General features: G+C 52.4%; 2 protein-coding genes across 14 annotated transcripts in view; one reads left to right on the forward strand and one right to left on the reverse strand.

Moving 5' to 3' along the window:
- Git2 (GIT ArfGAP 2) overlaps positions 1-425 on the reverse strand; it is a 43347-nt gene extending 42922 nt beyond the window's left edge. For 8 of the 12 annotated variants that reach the window (XM_085837055.1, XM_085837052.1, XM_085837053.1 and 5 more), the window contains exon 1: positions 214-425. In XM_085837055.1, coding sequence (XP_085693181.1) covers positions 214-265 — 52 coding nt within the window. In that variant the 5' untranslated portion in view covers positions 266-425. The remainder of the gene's footprint in view (positions 1-213) is intronic. The other 4 variants (XM_085837057.1, XM_021163987.3, XM_021163988.3 and 1 more) reach the window with 1 other exon arrangement.
- A 1406-nt stretch (positions 426-1831) lies between these two features.
- Ankrd13a (ankyrin repeat domain 13A) overlaps positions 1832-12494 on the forward strand; it is a 31144-nt gene continuing 20481 nt past the window's right edge. The window contains exon 1 of one of the 2 annotated variants that reach the window (XM_021163136.3): positions 1832-2212. In XM_021163136.3, the coding sequence (XP_021018795.1) occupies positions 2117-2212 (96 nt within the window). In that variant the 5' untranslated portion in view covers positions 1832-2116. The remainder of the gene's footprint in view (positions 2213-12494) is intronic. The other variant, XM_021163137.2, reaches the window with a different exon arrangement.

A 12494-nucleotide genomic window follows, 5' to 3' on the forward strand; every position in this document is an offset into this window, starting at 1 on the left:
CGGCCCCGGGCCCTCCGCCTCTGTGCTCGCCCGAGCCGCGGGAGGGAGGGAGCCCCGGGCCGCGCGGCTGACAGGCCCGGGACGGTCTCGCGCGCTCCGGCAGCCCGGGGGTCGGGGTGACTGGGCCGCGGTCAGGCTCCCGCCCGCGGGGACCGCCCCGCCAGGGGTCCCGGCCGGGAGAGCTTGGCCAGCGGGGGCCCGGGCGTCACTCACCAGGCCCGCTGCAGTCGGCGCACACGTCGCTGCTCCGGAGCCGCTTCGACATGGTGCCCGCTTCACCTGCCGGGAACCCCGCGAGCGACGGCAGAGGCGGCGACGGCTGTGCTTCCGCTCTAACGGGTCCCGGGGCGGCGCTGGCGGCGTCTCTCCCCCCCGCCCGCCTTTCCAGCGCCTCGCAGCCCCGGCGCACTGCGCACGCGCGGGGGGAAAAGACGGCCTGCGGGTCATGTGACCGGAAAGGGCACGCTTCCGTATCGCCATCTTGAATGAGGGCAGAGGTCCGCCCAACCCTCCAGTGCCTGTCTCTAGATGCTCTCGCAATTGTGTGTGTCTCCCTTTTGGGAAGTGATTGCTTGTTCCAGGATTGATTAGAACCAGAGAAGAAGCAAAACCTTGTGGCAGAAACTTTATACATATAATCTCCCGGGAGACAACAGTTAAGTTCATTTAGTCATGTCCATAAGAGGCCTTAGGAGCACGGGTCCTTTTTAATGAGCTTGATAGTTGCCACGCAGTCCTCCATTAGAGCTTTTAGGTACTACTTTATATATTAGCCTCATTCACTCTCCAATGACCCCGCACCCGAGGAGAATGCACTAGATCGGTCAGGATTCGTGGACAGCCTTCGTTCTCATCTGAAAAGCTAAGGTTGTGTAGCTAGAGCCAATAAGGAAGAGGGGGTGCTTGCAGGTTGCACTGGACGACTTCGTGGCAGTTGTAAACATCTGGGCAGACACAGCACTTGCTTCGTTCTTCCTTGTGTCGAGAAGACAGAGCGCCTGAAGTCGTAACCCAAAGAATGAATTTTACTTGCGCATACTGTGGGCCAACCTGGATTCTCCATTAGTCCTTTGGGCCACAATCCTGAATCTGAATGGCTAGTTTAAGGAGACTGATACGGGATAAACCTTCACAGCAAACGCTTTGAATTATAGCCGAGTTGGGAATTCAGACAAAAGAGTCGTTTTCAACTGGGCGTTTTTTGTCCTCCTGGGGAACAACCGCTCCAGTCTGGAGACAGTTTTGGGGATAGTGAATACTGATGGCATTTTTTGCATTAAACAGGCGGGCGTCCACCCTAACTTACAAAGCATCGGATGACCTCCGCGCACAGAACCACCCAGTTCAAAGATTCCAAAGCTTAAAAGCTCATAGGCACAACTACCCCGTTATCACGAGGGTATCTGGTGTCAGCTCTCCAGGTTCTAGCTCGCCCGTGAAAACGATTTCCCGTTGCCCACTTCCAAAATGGTTTCTGACCAATCGTGGAAGGCAGCCTGGGGAGGCTCCAGCCGGATGGTTTGGTCCAGGCCTGCGCGCTCACCCCGGGCTGCAGAGCCGATGGAAGAGGCCCGATTGTGGAGCGCACCACTGGAAGAGGCTGGGCAGGGGACGAGAGTCGCGGGGCGCGCATCGTGGACTTTGTGCGTGGAGATCTCGGGCTTCTCGAGGGCCCTGCGGTCCCACAAATCGTTGTTTGTCGTGTGTCCCGGGGTGGGGGCACGGCGGGGCGACATGGAGCGCGGCTCGGGCCGGTCGCGCGGTCGCGTCCCCCGGCCGCGGCGCGCGATGGAACTCCCCGTGCACTTCCCTATTCGGGGCGGTTCGGCCGGCAGCAGTCGGTTCCCGAGCTGTCAGCGCGGGCGCGAGCGCGCGGGGCGCGGGGTGGGCGCGGCCGAGCGGGTCCCCGAGCCGGTCCCCAGCCCGGCCCGCGACCCAGGCCTGCCGCGCCGCCCGCTCCGGACTCGGAGGCCCTTGTCGCCCGCTGCGCCCCGCACTCGCCGGCTCGCCGTCCTCCTCCCCTCGCTCTCCAGCCGGTCGGGCGGGCCCCCGAGACCCCGTCGGGTCCAGGCTGGTGGCAGGCGGGCGGTCAGGCCCGGGTGGCGGCCTCCTCGCCATGTCCTCGGCCCGCGACACCAGCAGCCGCTTCCCGCTGCACCTCCTGGTCTGGAACAACGACTACCAGCAGCTGGAGAAGGAGCTGCGAGACCAGGTGAGGTGCGCGGCGCGGAGTCGGGTCCGTTCGCCTCCTGAGCCCCGGGATCCATCGAGCGCTTACCGTAGACCGGGCTCGGTGCCGGGGGCTTTTGGTCCATTCTCCTCTTTCTGATATCGTTAGGAATGAGCGCTTATTATTCCATTTGACAGAGAAGGAAACTGAGACCCCAGAGCCTACTTGCCTTGCGCAAGGCCATCGGGCTAATGAGAACCACGTCGGGATCTTTTATCTCAGGCTCGCTGGCCCCAGAATTCACCTTTAAGCTTTATGGCCTTGAAGACGGAAGAAACACACACACACACACACCTTACTCCACCCGCCCTGGTGCTGGGGAAGAGCTTGGTTGGCTTCGGTGGCCTGGTTCTAACTCTCTTGTGACCTTGGGCAAAGCAGTTACGTTCGGGGGACCCCACTTTTCCTTACCCATTGGATGAGGATGGAGGCAGTGACGACGGAAAACCCAGTACTTGTCTAAATTGATGGGGCTGCGGCTGGGCCTAGGAATCGGGGTTTTAACGAGCTAGCTCCCCAGGGTGGTTGGTTTGAGAATCTTTGCTGCTCAGACTCCTTAGGACCTTCCTGTTCTGAAGTGCTTTTTTTTCCCCCCACCTCTGTAAATCAGTGGTTCTCAGATGAAGATGATAGTGAATATTTGGCAGTGCAAGGAGACGAGATGTTTTGGGTTGGGTTGACTTGAGAGGTGGGTGCTGTTGGCATGGAGTTGGGGAGAGACCAGCGACCTCTCTGTGCCCTACAGTGTTCAAGGCAGCCACCTACCCACCACTGAGTGTTACCAGACTCCCAATGTTAGTAGAGCCTTGGTGGAGAATCTTTGCATTAATATGAATTCTTATTTCATTTGTTTGGGTTTCTTGGTTTTTTTGTCCTTTTTGCTTGAGACAGGGTCTCACTGTGTAGCCCAGGCTGGCCCCTAACATGGGGGAGGGGTAGCCTCCTGAAAGGCAGAGCCACCCACCAGGAATGAGACACCTGCCATTAATGGCACTGCAGTCATTTCATTAGGTACAGGTGCCCTGAGTTGCTCTCTAGCCTGTAGCAAATGAGATAAGGATTTATAATTACTCCCGAAATCTGCCATAATTGTTATGGTTTGGCTTCATTCATTCAGCTTAGCCAGTGTGTCAGAGCCTTGCTTTTGAATGACTTAACCGCTGACTCAGTAATTGTTGCGAACCCTTGGTTCTTTTGATTGGTAAACATTGGGCTAGCCCCACATCACAGCGCTGTTGGAACGGTTCTAAGTGTTGGTTTTGCAGCTTGCCATATATATATTTTTAGTTGTATGGGCAGCATGGGAAGTCAGAAGTCGCATTTAAAAAAAGGATTCCACGGCGGGTGTACACGGGTAACCCAAGACACCCTGGAAGTTGAAGCAGGAAGATTTGAAGGCTAGCCTGGGCAACTTGGTGAGGATCTGTCCGAAAATAAATAAGAAAGGATGAGACTGTGTGCAGCGCAGTGGCCCCAACATTTGTGTGTTGTGTGGGAGGCCCTGGGATTCATCCTCAGGTGTGTGTGGGGCAGGAGAGGGTAGTCCAGACAGAAGATGGCTTTGTAAGAGTCATTGTTCTTAATTAGATGGCACAGTAACGACTTAGGATTTAAAGAGATATGACACATGCCCCCAGAGAGGATGATTCAGGCATCCCAGTATACCTGCTGATATAACTCTTTGCATCACACACACAGCTCAGAGGCCTTCTCTAGAATCTAAGCAAGAAGCTCTTCTGCCTATCCTCAAGGCCCACTCTGGACATTTCAAAGAAGCAGTAACCAGTTTTGACTGGACTTGGTGTCCCACAGCTGTAGTGGAGGCTGAGGCAAGAGAATGACAAGTTCAAGGCCAGTCTGGGCAAGTTTGACTCTGTCTCAAAATAAAAATGAAAAAAAAAAATGCAGAAAAAGGAATTGAAGCAGGTATATAGCCCAGGGCTAGGACGTGGAAGAGCTCCCGGTTCTGGTTCCATCCAGCCTTGGCACCGGTTCTGCTGTACACAGTGGTTCGAATCCCGAGCACCGCTGAAAGTACAGAGTCACGAGGTTAAATCCCATTTGATAGGAAGGTTTGTTGTCGTCACACCACGGGCTTCAGGCCTGAGTTCTGTAAGCAGCTTTCTCCTCACTGAGGAGGAAGAGCTGTCTGCAAAAGTAAGAGGCACATCTTGGTCAAGATCTCAGCTGTGACCCTGTCACCATTTCCTGAAAATGGCGATAAAGGTACCCAGGGACATTCTTCTGTCTTTGGCCATGACAAATCTTGAGGACGTTTGGAATTAAAATTTGGGAATTAAAATCTTTTAATTTTGAGACAGGGTGTCACTGTGTACATCTAGGTGGCCTGCAAGTCATCTGTGTGGCCCAGGCTGGCCTCAACCTTCCTCAGTGGCCTCCCTTCTTAACCTCCCCAGTCCTGGGGTGACAAGGCTTGGCAGGGCTTGGGAATTAAAGTCTTGCAGTAGATTCTATGGGAGAAAACTTAAGGTCACTGCTGCCCTTGACTTCAAGGTTGAGCGAATGCTCGTACTTGCTGATCCTCTGGTCCTCTGGTTTTGACACTGCCCTAATTTAACACAATGGGTTTCTTGACAGTGTAGCACTTGTGTCTAGGGAGTAGACCTTGACATGGACATCTTGCTGGTCATCACCGTACAGTCGAACTTCAGCAGGGATGGAGCAGCAGTGTAGGGCTGCCTCCTCTCTGTTGTCACAGTTATGAAATTTTTCACTATTTCGAATAAGGGGCATCTTGGACTTTCATTATATTGTAAATTATATGACTGGTTTGGGGTCAAGATGATCCATATTGCTAGAATATCCTTAAGCAACACAGCAGGAAGTGTGTGTTCATTCAGATTCTCCATTGGTTAAGAAATAGCCACCTTCTTCTTCGACCGGAAGGCAGTTGAGTTTAGTGGTCAGTACCAGTGCTAAGTTGTGTGTGGGGGTGTGTGGCTTGCCCTTGTTGAATGATCACCTGTGAATTTGGGTGGCCTGGAACTTTACTATGTAGTCTAGGCCAGCCTTGAACTCATGGCTGTCCTCCCGCCTCAGTCAATCTTCTGAGTGCTGGAATTAAAAGACGGTGTGGCCAGCTTCTGCTAAATATTTTTTTCTTATAAAATTGTAGGGTTGTTTGTTTGTTTTTTTAGGTCTAAATTTTGTGTGTGTGTGTGTGTGTGTGTGTGTGAGAGAGAGAGAGAGAGAGAGAGAGAGAGAGCTCATGGGTCTGAGATCTTTGATTTAGTTCTGCCGACTCTCTGAGGTAGGTCAGGTGGCTGTGCTTCCTGTCCTAGAGACCTGAGGAGCCTCTCACTTGCATGCTTTGTCTGTGCCTGAGCCATCATTTGAAACTGGAGAGGGGTGCTGTGCTCTGTCTGAATCCTGTCTCTGTTTCTGCTTCCCTCGCTCTGGAGAGAAAGACAAAAAGAAGAGAAATGAAAAGCAAAATTTTGTATTTTTATTTACTCTTACTTGGTATGCATTTGTGTTTGTGTGCATATGTGTGGGTGTGGTGTGGCTGTGTGGTTTGTGTTTGTAGGGTGTATGTGTGTATGTGTGTGTGTTCCTGGTTGTGTTTGCCTGTGAGGGAGCCGGGGAGGCCAGAGGTTGATGTTGGGGTGTTTTCCTCAATCATTTCTCTACCTTACTTTTTTCGACAAGCTTTATCACTGAACCCGCAGCTCATGATTTCCCCTAGAGCGGCTGGCCAGTGGACTCCTGGGATGCTCCTGATTCTGTGTCCCTAGTGCTGGGGTGACAGGTGTATGTCATGCCTGGCTTTTACATGGGCACTGGGGGGGGGGTCTGACTTCAGGACCTGATGCAAACACTTTCTTTACCCACTAAGGCACCTCCCCGGCCCCTGCTTTGTGTGTGTGTGTGTGTATCTGTGTGTGTTTAAGATAAGGTTCCAACATGTAGCCCCTGCTCCCCTCTGCAGAAGGGGCGTCCCACTAAACCTGGCTAAGAATTAAAGTCTTCAACCAACGAGCCCAGGCTGGCCTCAGACCTGCCTTCTTAACCTCTGCTCATCATCCAGGGAGCTTGCCCCTACTTCAGGGGAGCCAAGGACTGCAGTAGATTGAGCTTCTGGCCTACAGTAAATGGACCCAATGCCACCGAGAAGCAGCGTCAGCGCCCCCGAACCCAGGGATTTTAGCTTCACGTCCTGGTTTTTCTATAGGAGTTGGGAATTGGCTGTAAAATTAAAACCGAAGAATCCCCGTCCTCTCAGCTGTAAAGCCACTATTGGCCTTGCTCTGTCGCTGCCACTGAGCGTCGGCGGCCGGCCCCCTCAGCCTCCCATCTCATGAATGGGACCTGAAGCTGGCGGCCCACTAGCATTCTATTTTGTTCCCATACCTATGGTAGCCCGAGAAGAGTTGAGTTTATCCAGACCAGGACACTGAACCCTTGTCAGCTCCGAGTGTGGCTGGGAGCCGGTGGGCGGTGGTGTGACATGGCTGACTGTGGGAGTGTTTCAGTCACTTACTGGAGTGCCTCTTAACCCGCGGCTCAGATGTTCAGTGGGGCTTTGAAGTTGAAGGTGTCTGTGTTCCAGTTGTCATCTGGCCAACTCCATTGGCCTCACACTGATGCTGGGGAGTGAATGAACTCTTACAGAGATGAAGGCAACGGTGATGGCAGGTGTGTGGGACTGAGCATAAGGAGTGCTGGGACCAGTGGGGGAGTGGCAGGCAGGGAGCACTGGATCAGTGTAGGGTGGCTGGCAGGGAGCACTGGATCAGTGGGGGGTGGCAGGCAGGGAGCACTGGATCTGTGGAGGATGACAGACAGTCCACTCTTTCCCGAAGAGCCAGCAGTGCAAGCATGGTAGCAGGGAAGGGGAGAGAACGTTCCACACTGCAGGAGCCCCTGGCTCCTGGTGGAAGCCTGTGGCAGGCAGACAGGCAGGCGAGGTCTCTGGGCACACATTCTAGTCAGTGCCCTTTGCCTGAAGGCCCACACTGAGCCGTCCGAGGTGAAGCCCCCAGAGACTCTCTGGTGCACCTCCTTGGTCATCAGGACCTCAAGCTCACAAAGCCACCTCGGGGATACCTTTTCCTGTCTGACCTGAGGTGGAAGCCCCAGTCTCAGAGGCTCAGGGTGGCCGGAGAGAGGAGGAGAGAAGACAGTGGGTTGTCTGTTGGGAGACCTCAGAGGTAGTGACTGCCATGTGTCAGGGCCTTGAGAACTCACGGGAGCTACTGTGGCAGCTGGAGTCAGCGCCCAGGTTGTCCGCAGACCGCCCTCAAAGACCAGCCATTCTTGGCCTCTGGAAGATGGCAGGGTGGTAAAGAAGGCCTTTGTGCAAGAGCAGTGGCATTGTCCGCTGACTTCATTCGAGACTCAAAGGGAAAGTGGAACTTTTAATGTGAAATAGCTCGTGGCTGAGGAATCAAGAGTCAAGCTAGCAAGGACCAGGGGTTTGTTGAATTCTGAGAGCTCGTGCTTTCTAAGCTCTGGTAGCTCAGTGCTGAGCCCGTGTGCAACTCACGGAGCTGTGCAAACCTCTCTGGAAGGGTGACAGCTCTGAACCTGCACGGTGTGGGCGGATGCTCACCGAGGAGGCGGCAATCACGGAGCCAGGTGAGGCCTCCCCCCACCCCACCCCCGAGAGGTGCTCATTTTTATCGGGGAGCAAACCCGAGCTCAGGAGAACCAAAGAAACATCCCAAGCCATAAAGCAGTTTATCGATGCTATATTAGGTCCTGTGTGCTGCAAATAAACGCACATACCGTAAGTCTCCCCGTGGCGGGTTGAATGAATGGACTCTGAGCACTTGGTTCCAAGCTCGCAGTGTGTTTGTGGGGGGTTAGGTGGTGCAGCCTTGCTGGAGGAAGTGCGTCACTGGGGGCGGGCTTTGAGATTGTTCTGCTCCTGCCTCTTTTTTGGCACTGGGATGTGAACTTACAGCTTCCCCCCCTCTGGCCGCCACGATTGCCCACTATAGTAGACAACCCAGTGGGGACTATAAGCCAAATGAACACAGTCATTGCAGTCACTGCAGTCACGGTACTTTGTCACAGCAGCATGTTCTTCATGTAAAGTGGTCTAGCCTGTAGTGTCAGTGTGTCTGTCCCCTTGTCAGTTCCAGGCATTTCCATCACCCTAACAAGAGCCTCAGCCCATACACCCTCCCCCCTCATCATCTAAAGACTCCCACTTGCCAAATGCCACATGTCATCTGTGCCACCCGTCTCTGCCATCAGTGGCTTGGTCTGTTGGCCTCAACTTAGCCACTTCTGGCAAAATCCAAAGCTTGGTTTTTGTTTTTAACCTGTTAACCCTTGAAATTCTTTTTTAAAAAAAGCATTTGAATTATTTTTAAACATAATAAATAAGAAAGGAAAGCATATCTATATATATTCTTAGCATCCGCTTTTTTCCCTTCTCCCAATCCCTTTGGTCCCCCACAGCTAATGTGTGTTCTGTCTCGGTAGACCTGTCTGCTCTGGAAAGGCCACAGGAATAGACTCATGTGGCGTGGCCTTTTCTGTGTAGCATGCTGCTTTTGAGATTGGTCTGTGCTGTGGCACCCATCAGTTCTCCGTTGTTATCACTAACTGGTATGCTTCTGCATAGGTAGACTATGTCTTGTTCGCTTATAATATGGCCACTCTGATTAGCTTTTTGAAGGATTTCTAATTTTCAGAACAGTTGCACTTTTTTGTTTCATTTCGAGACAGGGTTTCTCCGTGCACCCCAGGACTGTCCTGGAACTCACTGTGTAGCCCAGGCCGGCCTCGAACTCTGAGGTCTGCCTGCCTCTGCCTCCCGAGCTCTGGGACTGTGGATTCCGTGGGATGTTCTGTGTGTCTGATCCTGTAACATGTGAGTTGAGATGCTTTTATTCACGTGTCATCTCGTGTCTTTCTGTATGAGCGTGCGCCACGTGCATGCAGGTATGCAGAGAGACCAGACACCCCGGGACTAGAGTTAGAGGTGGTTGTGAGCTTCCTGGTGTGTGGTGGGAACCAAACTTGAGCCCTCTGCAGCAGCAGCAGCAGCAGCAGCAGCAGCGTGCATGTGTTAGCTTGTCTCAGTGTACGTGGGCTGCAGGGGTAGCACTCGGGAGGTCAGGCTTGCGTGGATAGAGCTTCCAGCCGCCGACATGCCTCCTCTGCACCCACATTCATTCTTGACTCGAACAGCTCTTGGTTTTAAAAACCCAGGTCCCTCTTTCTTGCCAGTGTACCGAGGCATCTGTGGGTACAGTAAATGTGTCCAGGGCCCTCTGCTTCGTTGCTTTGGAAGTTCCTTATCTCCTCTCTGACCTTTATTCCCCCACGGTTTTCAGTCACACTGTCACCATAATGTAGAAGAGAAGGAGGCTCTTAAAAGAGTCCTCAGCAGCTGTGCAAGAAACGTGACGCTCATGCATCTTTCTTCCTGTAGGTCAGAACAGAGGAAAGCAAGTACATAGTGAGCTGGGGTTTTGTGTTCGCATCAGTCTAAGAATTGGTCTCCCGGGAGGTGGAGTGTTGGCTGCAGCCTCAGCGTTAAGAGAACAGGATGGCAGAAGCTAAGAAATATAATACTTAGACCCTATTTTTCTAGTTTCAGTCTCTTTGGTGCAATGGGCAAGCCATACCCTTGAAGTCTGGGAAACCCTGAGAGGTGGCGTGGACCGTATGTGGAGACACAATTGTAGAGCGGTCTCCCCTATTCAAGACTTTCCTTTATGTCAACTTGACCCACTATAGAATCAACTGGATTCTAGGGATTGTCAGCATTGGGTTGGCCAGTGGACATGTCTGTGAGGGGTTGTCTTAATTGGTTTCATTGATGTGGGAAGACTCAACCCACTGTGAGCGGCTCCATCCCCTTTGAAGTGGGTTCTGAAACAGTTGAGAAAGGAGAAAGCAAGCTGAGATCTGGTAAGCCAGCATGCCTGTATGTTTTTTTCTCTGCTCTTAGCTGTGGATGTGATGTGAGCAGCCGCCTTAAAACTCCCGCCTTTTATGATTTACCCAAAGCAATGGCTAGTACCCTGGAGTTGTGAGCCAGATAAGCCCCTGCCACTGCCTGGCACCAGACTGCTCGTTTTTTCAGGGTATTTTATCACAGCAACAGAAGCAAAACTAGAGGGTCACCCATGATTGGTCAGCCACAGCCTGCAACTACCAAGTGGGAAATTCCAGAGAGAACTTGTCCGTTCCCAGTTGTGTGTTGCTCAGCGTAGGGGGGTGACATCCCTACTGACTGCTCTGTTCTGCGGTGACATGAGCCATCCTTGTCCAGCAAGCCCACACTGTGTACTGCTGCCCGCCAGTCACTGAGCAGCCGCTGTGTGGATCAGATCTGCACATGGCACTCGCACCACAGTGTCTGCTCACATGATCTTGAGTTTACCTCATGTCCCCTAGGTACGAGGTGATGTTGGCAGCTGGGCTGTGCCCACGGGGACGCTAACTTTAGTCCTTGCAGTGCAAAGATGAAAAGGCTTAGTTAATTAATTCTTTAAACGGAGTCTCACTATGTAGCCCTGGCTGATCTGGAAATGACCATGTAGATCAGGCTGGCCTTAAACTCAGAGAGATTCATATGGCCCTGCCTTCAGGGTGCTGGGATTAATGATACGGGCTGTCCTGCTGGGTGACAATTCTTTTTTTTTTTTTTTTAAGATTTATTTATTTATTATATGTAAGTACACTGTAGCTGTCTTCAGACACTCCAGAAGAGGGCGCCAGATCTCGTTACGGATGGTTGTGAGCCACCATGTGGTTGCTGGGATTTGAACTCTGGACCTTCGGAAGAGCAGTCAGGTGTTCTTACCCACTGAGCCATCTCACCAGCCCCTGGGTGACAATTCTTGATCTTATTGTATGAATGTGTATGTAGGAAAAGCATGGTATATTTATGCCGTTCAGAACTTAGTTTCGGGGCTGGTGAGCAAATCCCAGCAACCACATAATGGCTCACAACTATCTATACAGCTACAGTGTACTCATACATTAAATAAATAAATAAATAAATAATCTTAAAAAAAAAAAACTTAGTTTCAGGCCTTCCCAAGGACTCCTGGGACCTATCCCCTAGGGGAAGAGGGTACCCTATTTTAGCAGTGGGGAGAGTGCTGGGGCCTGGGACGGGCTCAGGGACTCATGCCCCGCAGGCATGCTGCTGCCTGCGTCTTTTCCTCGATAACAGTTCTTATCTGTGTTGTGCAATAACTGTGATATAACTTTAGCAGAATGGGAGGTTGCATAACTGTCAGATGGTGGCCGTTAACCCCCCTGCCCCCCCTCCTGTCCCGCTCAGCTTCCTTCCTCAGGCCTGTGAGGCGATTGTTTGAAGACTATGGTTTGTACCTAAACAACTCTCAAGGCAAAGCACCTTTCTTTCCCAAGGACCTGCTGGCATTCAGAAAGACTCCTGTTCACCGTGTCCTTGGAAGAACTTGCAGTTGTGCAGCACAGGCAGTGCTGAGACATTGATACACCATCAGACTGGGCCACTTCTCTCTGGGGAGCCAAGGGGAAGAGGGAGGACCTCAGACCCAGTGTATGTTGAGAAATGATGTGTGTCCTCTCTGATTCCTGCACACGCGAGTTCACGGGCGTGTCCGACAGGTCTCACTCCCGCTCAGTGAGGCCTGCGGCTGCTGTGTCCTCTGCTGCTACTCCTGGGCATCTGGAATTCAGCATACACACACACACACATACATATGAGAGAGAGAGAGAGCACACACATACATATGAGAGAGAGAGAGAAGGCCTTTGTAATAAGTCCAATGGGGAATACAGGCTTGCCCTGGCCCAAGTTCTCATCTGAGCTCTCAGGGTTGCCTACCAGGCCATCTGTCCTTGAATGTGAGTGCTGAGCTGGCTCAGAGAAGTCCCCAGCATCTGTAGCTCAGGGCAGTTGCACCAGGAAAGCTCCTATTTGAATGGGGTGGGGGGGAGGCTCACCGGTTTGCATTGGAGGCCATGAGGCTGGCAGTCTTGTCTGTCTGTTAGGTGAGTAACTTTATAGAAAAAGGAACTCATTGTTTAAAAAATTAAAGCAAAAAAGGAACTTGGGCACAGTTGGTGGTGTCCTCCTGGATTCCCAGGACCTGGCGGGTGGAGGCAGGAGGAGCTCAAAGCCAGACTGTGTGAGAACCTGGAGAACCCCGTGAGTCTCCTTTGTTTCCGTCCCGAGTTCGCGCTCGCCCTGCCTGTCTGTTGCTGGAGTGTAGCCATAGGGTGTTCTGTTTTTTTCTGCACCTCCTAGGGGTTGGCAGTGCTCTTTCATGCTCTTTATATCCAG

The sequence above is a fragment of the Mus caroli genome, unplaced genomic scaffold (assembly GCF_978045245.1).
Source record: "Mus caroli unplaced genomic scaffold, Mus_caroli_1 scaffold_4, whole genome shotgun sequence".
NCBI lineage: Eukaryota > Metazoa > Chordata > Mammalia > Rodentia > Muridae > Mus > Mus caroli.